The 17769-nt window shown below is 36.0% G+C and overlaps 1 protein-coding gene across 2 annotated transcripts in view; it reads left to right on the forward strand.

Annotated features, from left to right (window-relative positions):
- LOC107727993 (astrotactin-2-like) overlaps nucleotides 1–17769 on the forward strand; it is a 236493-nt gene that overhangs the window by 23758 nt on the left and 194966 nt on the right. For both annotated transcript variants that reach the window (XM_016538046.1, XM_016538051.1), the window contains 2 exons: nucleotides 14958–15042; nucleotides 16335–16409. In XM_016538046.1, the coding sequence (XP_016393532.1) occupies nucleotides 14958–15042; nucleotides 16335–16409 (160 nt within the window). The remainder of the gene's footprint in view (nucleotides 1–14957; nucleotides 15043–16334; nucleotides 16410–17769) is intronic.

Here is a 17769-nt window from a genome sequence, read left to right on the forward strand (position 1 = left end):
TACTGCTACAGCAAACAAAAGCCAGGTATTTGAATATTGAGCAGTAAGCTCATTGGCTACCGATACAGGAGAGAACCAATCAGCTGCCATGTGACAATGATGTCGCCAGAACAGATTGAGCTAGACCTATCGGACTGCGCCATCTAGAGTTTCATGCCAGAACTCTGTATTTATTTGAAATAGAAATGTTTTGTAACAATACGAGTGCCATTTCTTTCAGTTTTGACCTTTTAATGCATCCTTGATGAATTAAAGTATTAATTTCGTACTTTTTTATTTATGTTATTGATTGATTGATTTCATTATTTTTACCCCAAACCTTAGAATGGTAGAGTATCATGTTCGCATCAAAATATAGTATTGATAATAATCAGAAATGTTTCTTGAGCAGCAAATCAGCATACTAGAATGATTTCTGAATGATCATGTGACACTAAAGACTGGAGTAATGATGCTGAAAATTCAGCATTGCATCACAGAAATAAATTCTATTTTTACAATAAATTCACATAGAAAACAGTTATTTTAAATTGTAATGATATTTCACAATATTCCTGTTTTTACTTTAATTTTGATCAAATAAATGCAGCCTTGGTGAGCAGAAGAGACTTCTTTTGAAAACATTATTCCCAACTTATATTCCAAATATTTTCAAACCGTTGACCAGTTAGATATTTTGTTACCAGTGTTAAAGTTGGTTAAATACCTTGAGCAGTATTTTAGCAGGCTGCCGTGTTTCTCATATGAATGGCAAAGTGCTCATCCTCGCTAGAGAGGTTATGGGGTGACAAGGTCTGCCGTGAAATTTCAAATCGATCCTGGCAGGACTAGAGAGTCTATCAGAAGTGTGACTGTGGGAGGACTCGAGCAGGCTGAATATCTCTCAGTGTTCTGGATGAGCTGCAGAGGTTTGATTGCATACACTGGGAGGACGGCCAGCAGTCAGTTTCAGTAGTCTTGATGAGAGCAGGACAGAGACCTTACCAGAATCTGAGGCTCTCTCCCAAGTGTCATCTGCAGCCCTCTTTGTTCCATAATGCTTACAAGGTCAACAAAATCATTGGTTTGATTTCCAGGAAAAATGCACCATGATAAAATGTAGACGATAGTTATATTGTCTTCATCCAGCGTTTGCACTATTTCTCCCCAGGAGTTAAAATCAATACAGATGTCTTCATGCTCTTTTAAACCAGAGTACCAGGTCTCTTCTAACCTCAGATACTCTGTCTATTGTTGTGGCGGTTTCTGTTAGATTGTTGTTGTTCTTATTGCAAATAATACGAGGCACATTTGCAAGCTGAGCATACAGACTATATGCTGTTAGAAAAAATGGGCTTCATGTCTCTAGTGCTCTGCTGAAGCTACTGATTCTGTAGATCCATACCATTTTTGAATGGATTTAGCTGTATATTATAGTGTATAGTATGACCATAAAACAGTCTTGCATATGCATGGATTGCCATTCAATCACTCATGTATAACTGTGACCTGCCTTTGTTTATGTGAGCTGTTCAGTCTAGATTTATCACTGGACATTTCAGATTTTCAGATGGTGCACATTAAATATGATTAAATAATGCTGTTATAAAGTAAACTGAATCATTCTTTATTTTAGTAATATCCTGTATTTCTATATATTTAGGTCTATATTTTTATTTATTTTGAGGTTTAAATTTAGGACTTCTGGACCTCTCTGTATAAAATTCATGGTTAATTGTTTAACCATGCACCATTAAAAATTACCAGGATTTAACAGCAAGTTCTTACAATAAAATACTTTATACAGATTTTCACACTGAAATCAGTGCAGGCTAAATTAATTTTCTTTCACAACAAAATACAATAAAATGTATTAGTTATTTTTAAATATATATATATATATATATATATATATATATTTAATATATATATTTTTAATAAATATATTAATATTTATTTAAATATGTATTTAATATATAAGGAGGTGGAAGAGGCTCCTCATAAAGGTCGCTTGAGTCAATGGTTCGGAGTGCAATCAAATGTCTATTCAGCATTTGTGGAGTGAGGGTGTGGAATCAGTGATTCTCCTGATGCCAGATGCTTTTTCCCCATATTTAAGCGTTGAGGATGGCACTGGAGCTCTAGAGTTATTGTTATGTTAATGAGAGAGAGTTCTAATCTCTCCGGCTCCGTACAGAGAGCGATTTTGAGCTTAGCATCAGCTGAACGCTCGGTCAAGAGCTGATGCGTTACTCTCTTCATCTTGCACTAGTTGAGTCCTCTTAGAATCTCTATTTCATCTGCTCACTCAGCCATTTACACTAGACTCCAGGCTTGCAAAAATCATGTCTAATCAGAACAGGAGCAGAAATTCTCACTTCACAGGATAGGTGAATTGACAGATGGAACTGTCTGTGGTTCGTTGCTTCGACTTTTGTTGCATTTTCTCGATGTACCATGTGTAGATAGTAGAGTATTTTATTGCCATATGTACATTTACTGTACAAGGGGATTCTTTTTTGCTTTTCACTTTAACTATGCATGCATGAAGACAGCAGACACACCGCAGAACAGACAGGAGAAAAAAGAGCATGAAGCAGAATTGGATACATACAGTGTAAAAAAAATCACTCGGATTGTATAAAATTAGATAGCAATTTCTTACAGTTACATACTGTGTTGTATTGTGTCCTGATTACTGTTTTATTGTTATTATTATTCTTTTTTTTTTCAAATTCAGAAAAAAAATTGCATTATTATAATGCTGATGTTTCATATGAAGTCATTATTGAACATACTGTAATTAATCTTCTCTCAGAACTTAACTATTTTGAAAAAAAGCAGTTCATTGTAAATATGCATTACATATAGTGGCATTATGCTGCATATAGTGCTTAAGTGATGTCTATAGTCTTTTAATAGCCATTAAGAGAGCAGGGGTTGTAATATTATTGCAGTAGTTAAATACAACAATTTCTGTGTGCTGTTCAGAAACACTAATACACTGGTTAAAAGCAAATTAACTGCAGACTAATAAGCTCAAGTTTTCAGCCAAAGGGAACAATAATCACAATAATGGTGACTTCCAATGGTGATTTTTATCCCACAATGCAGTGTGATTATATTTTTTGTTTATATATTTATTGTAAGTTGTTGTTTTGTGAAGGAAAATTGACCTGGCCTGGTCATTGCATGATTAAACAATTAACTATTGCATATTACATATTGAGGCCAAGAATCTGATAGCATACTGAACATATAATTTAAAGTCCCCATGAAATCAAAATTAAAGTTTTTTGGGTGTTAGTATCAATATGTTAGTCTTAAGGTTATCTATAAGGCAGTGTGCTCCAAAACAGTGACAAAATTTGCGTTTAGAAGATATAAGCAATTTTTTTGACGTCACATCGTATTTCCGCTTCTCATCAAACTTTCTGTCCAATCAAATGCTCTCTAGAATCCGAAGCGCCCGCCCCCTACACTATAAAATAGACGCTGAAGCCGCGGCTGAAATCGGTCACTTGTCCACAGAATTAGTATTTTCTGTTCAGTGAATGGCACGTAGTGCACTATATAGGGGACAGGGAACGATTCAAACAGTTTAAATATGCTTTCGATTGAGGAAAAAAAGAAGTCTGGTTTCTCGCTGTGTCACGCTAACCACCGCACCGCACACACACTCTGCTCCGGTCCAGAGACACGATAGCACGGAGCAGATCACATGCGCGAGTCGGCACAGACCACAAAATGTTTCAGAGCTATTTGAATTCTACACAGAATGCTATATTTTATAGCAATATGGATGAGATTGTGGCTGGCATACCCTGTCAAATGTGGCTTTACGGAGCTCAACGGCTCTGAACGGCTCTAGCCCAAGCTGTGATATAAACGAATGCTATTGGCTATTTTAAAAAGGGGCGGGGCTGCTTGATATGTCCCGCCCTGTCTTCCTGTTTCAGTTAAAATGACGTCAACACATAGAGTAACACTGCGTGTTTCTAAGCATTTCAGGGGACCTTTAAACATCAAAATAAATATAAGGCTTATAGGATATAACCTAAAACTAAAACAAAGGAAACAAAAATTGACTACATTTTATATTTTCAATAAATATTAATGTTCTGCACTATTTCTAGTTTATTAATTCAAGCAAGCAAATTGATCACATGACTCCTTTACACGGAAGGAGGACAGTTCAGTAGAGATTTATGTTGCAAAAAAAATAAATACATAATAATAAATAAACAAGCAGTTGGTGACCATTTCCACTATTTATTAATTACAATATCTAGTGTAATTAAACAAGTCAAAAATATATCAGTGATAGCATACAGTAATTTTAATAGTGTCTATTGTTTTGTTTTTTTTCACAATCAGTTATTATTAATCACCACTTATTGTACACACGTAGTGTTTACTTTTGTGGTTTTAAAATAAAAATGTACCTATTTTTGTAAGATAAACAAACTCAAAGTACCTTTACAGCCCGCTTGAGAACTCTAAACACTCAATCTGACCCGTGCTGTTCATTGATGGTGAATGTGTCTATCTAAAGCATGGGGGCTGAAAATTTACTATTGCTATTTAACATTGTTATTATGTGTTGTTTTGTGGTATATACCTTGTCTGTTTAAAGCTTTTAATTTGCAAAAGTAGTTCCACATACCTAAATTCCAGTCATGCATTAATAGTTGAAAATACTTGCAGAGCAATTTGTCTAATAACAGTATGTTTCTGATCTAACCACAGTCTTTATTCTTCACCACAATAGAAACCTCCTATTAACATTGTGAGAGATCATTTAATTGCTTTGAGGAAATTAATGTACTCTGATTCCCTGAACATATTTACAGCATGCACTTGTGTGTGCAGTATATAATACTACTTAAAGAGGAAAGGTAAATGTGTGGTATTCATGTTATGACATCGGCATTGAAATGGCATCCTTTATGTTTCCGAACATACAGTGTGAACACTTAGCCGTGGAATCTGGAGGGTCCTTAAGAAGACTATGCTAGTATGCATTAATAGTATTAAACCGGTGCTTCTCAAACATTTCAGGCCAAGCACCATCAGTTAGACACTTATGTCACGATTACAAATGTATAAATGCCTGTATTGCATTATAAAATAACTAATGAATGTCTTTATATTCATCAAAGACTTCTAAAAAAAAAAAAAAATGCGTTTCCATAAAAATATGAAGCAGCACAACTGTTTGTAAAAGTTATAATAAATGTTTCTTCAGCAGCAAATCAGCATATTAGAATGATTTCTGAAGGATCATGTGACACTGAAGCCTGGAGTAATGATGTTGAAAATTCAGCTTTGATCACAGAAATAAATTACATTTTACAAAAAATTCACATAGAACACAGTTATTTTAAATTGTAATAATATTTCACAATATTACTGTTTTACCTTTTTGATCATAAAATGTAGCCTTAGTGAGCAGAAGCAGAATAAGACTTCTCTAAAAATAATAAATTAGTTAATTAACAGACCCCAAACTTTTGGACAGAAGTGTATGTGAACAGTCATTTTTCACTCTAGAGAGCATTTGATTGGAAATGTGAGTCATCAATATTTTTCTATTCAGAAATCTAGCCTCTCTTGGCTTTTGGTTGTCTGAAGATTGCGGTACACTTTCACATTACATAACATCATCTGTCATATTAAATGTTAAAAGAGGTTATTGGCTGTTAATTAATCACAGTAAAATTTCTTGATCTCTGATCATGATCTCTAGCTGGTACAAATATCTGATATTTTATTTTAATTTGACCTTTGGAGCACATGGTCCTGTTTTAATGGTCTTATCTCAGATGTAACATAGTAAACACAGCTCTGACGTGTCTCACACAGGCTATCTTTCTGTATTGCTGCCAATTGGTACAAGACAGTTCCAGGTTGTCAGGAATATGAGCGCCAGAGTGAGAAAGAGCAGCGAGCGCTGATGAGCTGTCATAAACAGGAAGCCGGATCTAAATTCATTTCCTGCTGCTGTGATCCTACAGAAAGCTAGCCAAAGAAAGTCAAATGTTTAAGCGTTAGATAAGACGCGGACTGTGGAACAATCAAATTGATATGACCATATAGTAAAAAATTAAAAACACCACATGAAATGGTGCAGTAGAGAGTAACATTGCAGGAAAAATAAAAAAGAACAGCTGACACATGTGAATGATGTGAAGAGTAGAAACTGGAATTTAATGCTTTTTTTATTAGTTAACACATTTATAATGTCACAAACAATTTATGTTTCAAATAGATGCTGTTCTTTAGAACTTTCTATTTATCAAAGAATGCTGACAATTATCACTGTTTCCATAAAAAAATATTAAGCAGCGCAACTGTTTTCTAGGACGAGCCCCCAATTGCTTTGATTGTAACATTCGGGGGTTCGTCCGGGATCTGAGCCCGGGACCTTTCGCACCCCCACAAGTTCAAAGCTGTTAATGAATGCTAATTTTGAAATTGCAATATTACAGACAAATTTGCAATAGTTAGGAGTGGACAAACAAACTTCTAATTGATTTTTTTATTTTTTATTTGGACAAACAAACAAATGTATGTACGAAGATGAGGTGGACGAGCCCCCGGTTGTGAAACCTCCAAAGTCTACGGGTGATAATAATCAGAAATGTTTCTTGAGCAGAAAAATCTGCATATTAGAATGATTTCTGAAGAATTACGTGACACTGAAGACTAAGTAATGATGCTGAAAATTCAGCTTTAATCACATTAATAAATTATATTTTCAAATAGGTTCACATAGAAATCTGTCACTTTAAATTGTAATAATTTTTCACAATATTACTGTTTTTACTGTAGTTTTGATCGGATACATGCAGTCTTGGGGCCCTATTTTAACGATCAAAGCGCATGGTCTAAAGCGCACGGCGCAGGTGCACTTAGGGCGTGTCCGAATCCACTTTTGCTAGTTTAACGATGGGAAAAACGGTCGGCGTGCCCGGCGCATGGTCTAAAAGGGTTGTCCCTATTCTCTTAATGAGTAATGGGTGTGTTTTGGGCATAACGTGCAATTTTAATATTTGGCATGTTTGTGTGCTGCTGGGCGTCCCTGTGTGTGTGATAAGCAGAGTGTATGTGCGCTGTGGACCCGCCTATACTAACGCGTGCTTTAAATAACAAAAAAACTACTGCGCCATTGACTTTAGACCAGGTTTTTGTTGGTCAATGGCGCAGTCTATTTCAGTTGCCTCAAAATAGCAACACGCCAGCAATGCGCCTGAACACACAAATGGGCGCAAATGCATTTTGCTATTTAAAAAAACGTGGTGCAGGACGTGAAAATGACAACTGCGTCGGGCTGAAACTAGCAAAAAGCACTTGCGTCGCGTCTGGCGCCGCATTGCGCCGGGGTGTATAATAGGGCCCTTGGTGAGGAAAAGAGTCTCCTTTCAAAACATTCAAAATAATCTTAATGATTCCAAACTTTTGACCGGTAGTGTACATACAGTGTAAAATAATTTCAGTGCTTATTAAACATCACATCATACATGTTTGAGCACTATGAGGATGAGTAATTCATCACTGAATTTGAAATAAATGAAGAGGTGTCTTTAAGCGTTCTGAGCGCTGCTGTGCTCGCGTATCTCACAGGTCCTGGCCATGACTGCGGCCAGGCCGAGTATTATCAGACGCTTCTCTCCGTGTCGAGCGAGATGAAGAATTGGCTGATAGAAGCCTCTTGTCTTTCCACACACACTGAGGCTGTGAGAGAGTGTTCTCTCTCTCAGCACAGTCTCGGCCCACAACCAGCTTTTGATTAAACCACAAGGTTATCAGCTCCGATTCTCTGCCCTGCACTCCTCTCTCACAGGCTACTTCAGAAATATATGTTTTGCTCATGACTTAATAAAAGCTAGCCAAGTCTGTCTTGTATTCATCTACTATAAATATTCCTTGTTTTCTCTCTCTCCTACACAACTAATAGAGGACAAAATGGCTGTCATTTCATAGTGTTCAGAGTTTATCAGCCCTATTTTCTCTCTCTCTCTCTCTCTCTCTCTCTCTACTCTTGTCCATATGGCTCTGTGGGAGTGCAACATGATAAATCTTCTCAAGGCCCATAGGCGGAATTGCTTCCCTCGGAATTGTGTAACACCGGGAAATATTAATCTGAATAACAATATCTCTTTCTCTGTGCCCACGCGTTGAACCTTGAAATCAGAAAATTGCCCATGCAGCCTTTCATGAGAAACTTTCTAATGAAAGCATCTATTAATCACCAGAGTTTCGATATTAAATTGAAAAAGAGCCTTGATAATCAGAATTATCCTAGTTGAATATGTTTCATCATCACTTAAAGGGTTCATGAAATGGCAAATCAAAATGTTCTTGATATTTACACATATGTGAGGCTACTCTACAATACAAACGTACTGCAAGTTTCAGAACGCAAAACTAACTCAGAACTAAACTAACTTTGTGAATTTCATAAACTAACCTCGAGAGACATAATGTAAAAATCCAAAACTGCATTTGATGAGCGTCATGAGCTGTGATTGGTGTAGTATGTAGGGAACGTGGTTTTCTGCTGTTTCTGCATTAGTGAATCAAGCCAGTGACTAAACCATCAACTTTACACTGCTCCTATTAGCAGCGTGAAAACCACCTGTTCTCTATATTGTGATTATTTTATATACAGAAAGTGATCAAAAATGGTTCTCTTTATAATTGCTGGAGCAGCGCGAGTCTATCAGCGATTTGGTTTCTGCATTTTTGCCAAAACTCCTGTTATAATCAGTGACAGTTTACACTGCTCAACAAGTCTCATTTACATTGTGTTTTCAGTGTTAGTTATGAAGAAAGTATTCGTTAGATTGCAGAAACTGCATTGCGATAAGGAGAATGATTGTGATCATTGTGTGTCAGTAGACATGACTGTGTTCGGCTATAGAAGTGGGCGTTTCCATTGAAGTCTCACAGCAGATACACCCCTTCCACCAGAGCGATCAAATCAGAAGCTAAATTCAGAGTAGAAAATTACCATTTATATCTAAATTATGATTTATTAATTTTTTTATGATAAACCATAAGATTATAATTGCGCCTCAGAAAACATAATAAAAGAATAAAAAAATGCATGTCATGACCCTTTTAAAAACAGGAAGTGAGAAAGCAAAGGCATCTTGCCAGCATTGTTTGAGTATGTGAATAATCCCACGTGTCAGCAGAATCCACACAACGAACAAACACCGACTCTTCCATCTGAATGTTAAATATGAGGACATCAGGAAGTCTTTGTAACAGAACAGAAGACTTGACATAAATTCACAAGAGTTTCTTTATCAAAGTACAGTTAAATTGTACTGTGGCTAAACTATGGCTCTGACAGTACAGAATCTCAGGTGCTTATATATAAGCATTAAAGTCAACTTTAATTTTCTGCATTAGCTAGACCACCATAATTGGCTTCATGTTTGAAAATATTTGTGAATAATTGAAAAGTTTGTAAATAGTAAATAAGGAATTTGTGGTTATATTGTACAGGAAGTCTAGCACATATTAACGATTATATGTTACCTATTATACATTAGCTTTCAAAACATGTACAAAACATTTAAGGAGAACACAAAATGACAATATGTATGATATTTTTGAAAAATTATATTAACAGTAAGAGTCAATATATTAGAATGATTTCTGAAGGATCATGTGACACAGAAGACAGGGATAATGATGCTCTAATATATATATATATATATATATATATATATATACACACTGAACAAAATTATAAACGCAACACTTTTGTTTTTGCCCCCATTTTTCATGAGCTGAACTCAAAGATCTAAGACTTTTTCTATGTACACAAAAGGCCTATTTCTTTCAGCTCATGAAAAATGGGGGCAAAAACAAAAGTGTTGCGTTTATAATTTTGTTCAGTATATATATATATATATATATTTATATTTATATTTATATATTATTATTTTTTCCTCTCTTCTGTCACGTGATCCTTCAGAAATCATTCTAAAATGCTGATTCTTACTGTTATTGTTAATGTTGAACATTTAGCTGTGCAAAATAAGTTTTGTGGAAACAGATATTTATTTATTTACTTACTTATTTTTAGAATTATTTGATAAATAAAAAGTTCAAAACAAGAGTATTTATTTGAAATAGAAATCTTTTCTAATTTTGCTGTCACATTTAAGATGTCCTTGCTGAATAGAAGCATTAATTTCTAAATAAATAAATAAATAATCTTGCTGAGCCTTTTTGAAGGGTAGAGTAAAAAAAAAAGTCATACAGGTTTGGAATGGCATGGCATGCGGCTGTAAATGACATGATGCTGTAAATACAATACAGTGTTTATTTATGTAGCACAATTAAAAAAAGAAGAAAAAAACAACAACCAAAGTGCTGTACAAAAAAAAAAAAACAAAGACAAATGTGTGTGTATATATATATATACAGTGGGTACGGAAAGTATTCAGACACCCTTAAATTTTTCACTCTTTGTTATATTGCAGCCATTTGCTAAAATCATGTAAGTTAATTTTTTTTTCCTCATTAATGTACACACAGCACCCCATATTGATTGAAAAACACAGAATTGTTGACATCTTTGCAGATTTATTAAAAAAGAAAAACGGAAATATCACATGGTCCTAAGTATTCAGACCCTCTGCTCAGTATTTAGTAGAAGCACCCTTTTGATCTAATACAGCCATGAGTCTTTTTGGGAAAGATACAACAAGTTTTTCACACCTGGATTTGGCGATCCTCTGCCATTCCTCCTTGCAGATCCTCTCCAGTTCTGTCAGGTTGGATGGTAAACGTTGGTGGACAGCCATTTTTAGGTCTCTCCAGAGATGCTCAACTGGGTTTAAGTCAGGGCTCTGGCTGGCCCATTCAAGAACAGTCACAGAGTTGTTGTGAAGCCACTCCTTCGTTATTTTAGCTGTGTGCTTAGGGTCATTGTCTTGTTGGAAGGTAAACCTTAGTTCCAGTCTGAGGTCCTGAGCACTCTGGAGAAGGTTTTCATCCAGGATATCCCTGTACTTGGCCGCATTCATCTTTCCCTCGATTGCAACCAGTCATCCTGTCCCTGCAGCTGAAAAACACCCCCACAGCATGATGCTGCCACCACCATGCTTCACTGTTGGGACTGTATTGGACAGGTGCGGGTCTGAATACTTTCCGTACCCACTGTATATATATATATTCAGATGAAAACCAATGTTAAGAACACAGAATACAATTACCTGTTAAATGGGTGAAATTCATGAAAGTAAAATCTTAAAACAAATAATCAAGAAATATTAAACGCCAGAGAAATTAAATGCTGAGTTTTTTTTTGTGTGTGTGTGCACTGTAAAATGTAAGATCAAAACAGCCATCCAGCTTCACAGTGAAGCAACTTTGCTAAATAATACAGTCAACATTTTTCATTCTGGTAACCTGCAATATTTGAGTACACTAGAGTTAGTCAAGGCATTCAGAAACGTTGAGGAAAACACATATTGCATGCATTGTAAAGAACCCTTGAATGTTAAGTTATTTGTACAGTTTTCTTTAAGTGTGAACACGAGTCCTTCAAAGAGAGTCTCTTAAAACATTCTGCAACTTACTTCAAAAAGAATTCAATGACTTCTCCAAGTTTCTATCGCATACACAAACTCTCTTCAGAGAGCCTATAACCTCACATGCCTTCGAAGGATGACCATTTATAGGCAATCTACCTGCACAGTAGCTCAAATCATCATTGAGAGCTGTTTGATTGAAACCTCTAAATCTGAATAATTGGCACATCATCTGCAGGACCAGCACTTAGTGCTGTAGGAACGTTTTAGTGCATTTGAGCCTTCATTTTAAAAGATGGAAAGGCTCATTTTCTGCCATTTCTAACAGAAGGGCTGCTCCCACGCAGATTTGATGGTGCAGGTATCTGGCATATGCATATGCGCTCACAGCAAATGAATTATTAAGCACATTGCTATTAAACTAATTGCTTCTGTTACGTCTGAGTGTGCAGTTTCACTCAAACTGCCAGACATTTTTATTTCTTTAATTTATTTATTTTTTCTTTTTCATGTCTTTTTGTTAAGTGCCACTATTAGGCGGTTCATAAAAGGGACATGGTGGTGGAAAAAATTCGGGGTAGGAGGAAAAATAGATATTTGCATTCTCTCGCAAGTTCATTAAGCCATGTTAATCATTTTCTTTATAATGGCTTCTATGGGGGGGATTTAGCACTTTCTGTTCATATTCTGGGCTTATCTGCTTTCCTGTATGTGGCATATTTTATTAATAAACTGTATACCGAATTCGACCATTTTATACCATTAATAAAGCGTCTTCTTTCTATGGGGTAGAAAAAGCTTAACGTGCAATTTAGCGTGTTGCGTTCATATTCTGGGCTATTCTGCTTGTCTGTGAATAGTATGCTTTATTAATTAGGTGTGTACTAAATTTGGACCTCCAGTGTCACTGTTTTAGTACATTAAGCCACATTGAACGTTTCAGAATGTCCCAAAACTAAAAAAAAAATATTTATACTTGATTCCAAGTTCAAAATAAAACCGCTCCATTGTGAACGAAAAGTTTCTCTGTGGAGCTCAGGAGTTTTGTGAGAGAACGTAAAAGATTTGAAAAATATTTTTTTCCTCCCATGCCGTATTTTTCCCACCACCATGTCCCATGTATTTGCTTTTGTCTCTTTTTATTACATCTGTAAAAAAAAACACTTTTACATATTCAGATATTAGATATTACATATTATATTACATATTACATATTCATGGAAGTGCAAGTAAAAATGTTAAGGTTATTTATTTTTTTTTTGGTTTTGCTATTTTCATTATATTAGTGTATATGTTTGCATAGAATACTGAAAGAAGAACTTGCAAAGAATGTATTTCTTTAGCATTTTGTATATTTTATATATTAGTAACCGCTGAATCGGGTATTGCAGAGAGCTGTGTAATAAATTGCAATAGATTACTTCTATTGGTCATTATTGTATGTTAGTTACGGTTGGCCGCCATTGGTCTGTCCATCCTCTACCTCTACTTCACTTTCTCTGTTTATTCTAGTGCAATATGTGCCTAAATGTGCTTGTTTTCACAAGAATAAGCCGTGAAATGGGAGCCTTTAAATGGGATGAATAGCGTGATCATGGTAGGAGTACAGATGGGTGCATATTATTTCTAATATCCGTCGCTCTAGCTCATGAAATATGAATGTCTGTCTGTGCGGTTTGTAAAATGACTTTTCTCATTGTTTCGTTTCCCCTCCAGCCAGAGCTGGTTTTGAAATTATCCTTCATATTCAAGTGAAGTACACTTGATTTGATCTGATTTCTCTTGCTTTTCAGATTAGGCCTTTATTTTAATTTGAAGAGTATGCTAGTTAGAGTATGTTTTACATTTCCTAAGTCACTTTTATATTTTTGTTCGGATTGTTTTATGAATCATAAGCTTGTAAACTCTAGGCAACTCCAGAAAGTATCTTGATTTCCATATGCATGAATAAAGCAAGACAGGAGGCAATGGAAATGTTACTGTATGATTTGTTACATTGATGACAGAAATAAACAGGACCAGATACAAATATTAAAGCTTCTTCTGAATATATTAAAGTATATCTAAGGCATGCTGATTATTAGTATATATATTTTTTAAAGTTTTTCTATGTTATCGACGTTTATAGAGCTCATGTCTAAAAGAGATGAATGCATACAAAATTACAGAATAGTTTTACAGTCTTCCAAAAAGTGAAATCAATCGATAAACAAAATAATTAATTAAAAAATGAATTGACAATTCTTTCATCATTTATTCGCTCTCATATAGAAGCTTGTTTGAAGGAAGGAACATAAATAAATAAATGGTCAAAAAGAAATGGCAAGGTATAAATTCACAATTGTGAGAGATAAACTCATAATTCTGAGAGAAAAACAAAGTTTGAATTGCAAAATATGATCCCAGAACTGTGATATATAAAATCTGAATTTGTGGCAAAAATAAGCTTCCATTCTCTGTCATTTTAACATGAATACATGGCAATATTTTCCCCATCTGATATTGATATTTAAATTAATTGATATTTAAATATATTTAAAGTATTTGTGTTATCATACAATATTGTTAATGCCTCAGTGACTTTCACACCATGCATACAGGTGCATCTCAATAAATTAGAATGTCGTGGAAAAGTTCATTTATTTCAGTAATTCAACTCAAATTGTGAAACTCGTGTATTAAATAAATTCAATGCACACAGACTGAAGTAGTTTAAGTCTTTGGTTCTTTTAATTGTGATGATTTTGGCTCACATTTAACAAAAACCCACCAACTCACTATCTCAACAAATTAGAATACTCCATAAGACCAATAAAAAAAAACATTTTTAATGAATTGTTGGCCTTCTGGAAAGTATGTTAATTTACTGTACATGTACTCAATACTTGGTAGGGGCTCATTTTGCTTTAATTACTGCCTCAATTCAGCGTGGCATGGAGCTGTGTGCATTGAATTTATTTAATACACGAGTTTCACAATTTGAGTTGAATTACTGAAATAAATGAACTTTTCCACGACATTCTAATTTATTGAGATGCACCTGTACATGACACAATACAACATTATATTCATTGAAGTCATGCTTTTGATTTAAATGATGACATTCTTGAGATTCACCCCACGATCCCTCTTTCCCAGAGGAGCTGTATCATTCTCGTATCCTCGGCTCCTAGCATCACCTTCTGAGAGCTGAGTAGCTCTGTGATATCTTTCAAGATAGTGAAGGCGTCAGAGACAGAAGCAGCTCGCTCATGTCACTCTTCCCACTTGACTTGACTGTATGGCAAACTCTACTTTGAAAGCCTTTTGTCTGGAGCGAATCCATGTGTGTGCGAAAGCACTGGGTGCCACGTGGACATGCGGTTGATTTGCCAGAGGGATAAATGAACATAATCTGTCACTGTGTTGTGCTCTCTGCAGGGGAATGCAGCTGTCTGGAAGGTTATGCCCCTGACCCCGAGCATAAACATCTCTGCGTCCGCACAGATTGGGGCCGCAATGAAGGGTGAGTGCTGCAAACCACTCTGTCAACGCCTCACAAATAGGCCGAACTAAAAGCCAGGACAGGAGGGAGATGAGGAGGGGCAAGAGAAAGACTGTAACACAGAGAGAGATGCGATTCATCACCTCACCTCATGCCAAGTGTAGTAACTCCTCTTCCTGACTCTTGCGGCGCATGTTAATGAACTCACTCAAGCAAACAGCTGGGCTAATAAAACAACACCAGAACTTTCAGCCCAGACACCGACTCCAGACTGAGACTTACGCAACATAGGACAGTGCTGCGCATATGACTTAGAAATTGTAAAAATTGTAATAACGTAATCTATTAAATTATACATTCTAGGTAATATAATTGCACTACTTTAGATTACTTTTCGATTTATTTTGACCCAACTCGTTTAGTACGTTGATTTGAATAGGATACTCTTGTACCATATGGATATAAAAATACAAAGAGAAAGAAAATGTATTCTATTCATTATTATTAACAATATTACATCATATCCAGGTTTCCCAAACTGGGTTTCATGAAGAAACTACAGGGGGTTTGTGAGGAATGAACTCACTCAAGCAAACAGGCCTTTTTCACATTCGATTTTTTTATGTTTTAATTTTATTTTTAATGTTATTGTTTTTATTATTGCGCCATGTTTATTATGATTAATCACCATCTTATCGACAATATAATGCAGTCCAGTCACTGCGCTCAAACCCGGAGGATATGACACGTTTAAGCACGTTAAGCTGTGCTGAAAAATATAAATGTATTTGAACAACCCCAGTTTGATCTAATATGTGATGATTGTATCGGGAACTAAAGTATGGCAACTGGATAGCAACACTGTGGAATCATAGTGGTTAGATTTGCATCTAACAACTACCCAGTTCTCTTTAGTAACCACCTAGCAACACCTTAGAAATACTGCAGCATCCTAGCATCGTAATGGACTTTTTCGCCACTTCAGATAAGTGCCTCTGACATTCTCTTCAGAAAATGTGAAACCTCAGTTCAAGGTTGTGCAATTCTGAAACTGGAGGGCCAGCTTCCTGCAGAGTTTAGCTGCAACACCTGCAGTTTCGAGTAATCCTGAAGACCCTGATTAGCTGGTTCAGGTGTCTTTATTTATAGTTGTAGCTAAACTCTGCAGGGCATTGGGCCTCCAGGAGCAAGATTGGACACCCCTGATTTAGTTCATTACTGTTAATATTATTGTTTTTCAGTTTGTTTGTTGTTTTTAGCTAAAACCCTTAGCATTTATACTCACAAAGCCTTTTTGTGTGTTCGTCCCACAGTCCGTGGCCTTACTCAAACCTGGAAAGAGGCTACGACCTTGTCACAGGGGAGCAGGCTCCAGAGAAGATTTTCAGGTAAGAACCAGACCCTCCCCACCTGTCTGTCTTCCAAAATAAGGTCCCATGCTGAACACAACAATCCCCGGGGTGTCCCAGTCCAGGCAGGGCCTCCCCGCCTGCTGTCAGTCGCCCTCATACTGAACACAGGACTTCACAGATCGCCTGCGGGGCAGCACTGTGGGTTTCCTGGTAGGATTTGCCCTAGGCATGTTCCACCTGAAAGAGCAGGGAGCTTTACCGGAGCCCTGGGCCTCTTTCTGTTTTAAAGCAGGCTCTAGTGTTTAGTGGCTCCGTATATTTATTTTTCAAGTCCTTGAGAAAATGGTGGCGATAGAAAGGGAACGAGGACAGGTCACAAACCGCAGCACGTCACTTTGGATTTCTCGATGTTTCTGTCCTGCAGGCATGACAGACTGAAAAGCTTCTGCCCTTAAAATATCCGATGGAACTCGTCACATGGATTGCAGCTAGCTTGACTGCAGTCTGAATGATGCATGTTGATATTTCTAACCAAGCTCATTGGAAATATGTGACTCTTCCTACATTTCTGCAAAACTTGAAATACAGGTACATTTCGTGCCACTTTTTAGATGACACTTCCACGAGAGGTGCTATAAGCAAGTACATTTACATAATTACATTTTTGCAAAAAGAGCTATGTGCCTTGCTGTTTCATGGCACTAAATAGTGTGTTCAATTTTCTCTGAAACAATTAAACATGATTGTTGCAACATTTTATTACGTTGGATAATGCACTGCAATTCGGAAATAAAATGTCCGGTGAGTGCTAAAAGGTTAATGCATTTTGCGTTTGAAAATAGTGTGCCACGGACACTAATCCTAAACCGATAGTGTTAATAGCAAATGTGAAGAAAAAAAAAAAAAAAACATTTGTTGAAGAAACCATGCTATTTTAGTTTTCGTCTACAAGTCTTTGATCTCTTTTATCACACCCAAGTGCTTCACACTGCAAGTGCAATGCTGTACCGGGTGCAAATTCACTATGTCAGAAAAACCTGGTTATGTGATGCAAACATCAAAATGTATACATTTCAAAATCATCCATTATGATAAAAGTGTTTTGAACTTATACTGTAGTATAGCATAATAAAGAAGCAAAAGCTGTTGGCGTTTTACTGCCTCTAGTGTTAATTTCAGCTGGAAACTGCAGTGAAATGTTTGTATGTAAAGCAGGCAGAGTCACATATTCCATTTTTTTCTGCTTTAAGTTTTATACACATAAAAGTGAAACATGTCAAGATGAGAAAGAACTTGTGTGTTAATGCAAAATGTAGTTATTTATGGTTGCTGAGCAATTATGATTATCCAAAAGTCATTCATTTTATATATATATATATATATATATATATATATA

The sequence above is a fragment of the Sinocyclocheilus rhinocerous genome, unplaced genomic scaffold (genome assembly GCF_001515625.1).
Source record: "Sinocyclocheilus rhinocerous isolate Xijiao unplaced genomic scaffold, SAMN03320098_v1.1 scaffold1364, whole genome shotgun sequence".
Lineage (NCBI taxonomy): Eukaryota > Metazoa > Chordata > Actinopteri > Cypriniformes > Cyprinidae > Sinocyclocheilus > Sinocyclocheilus rhinocerous.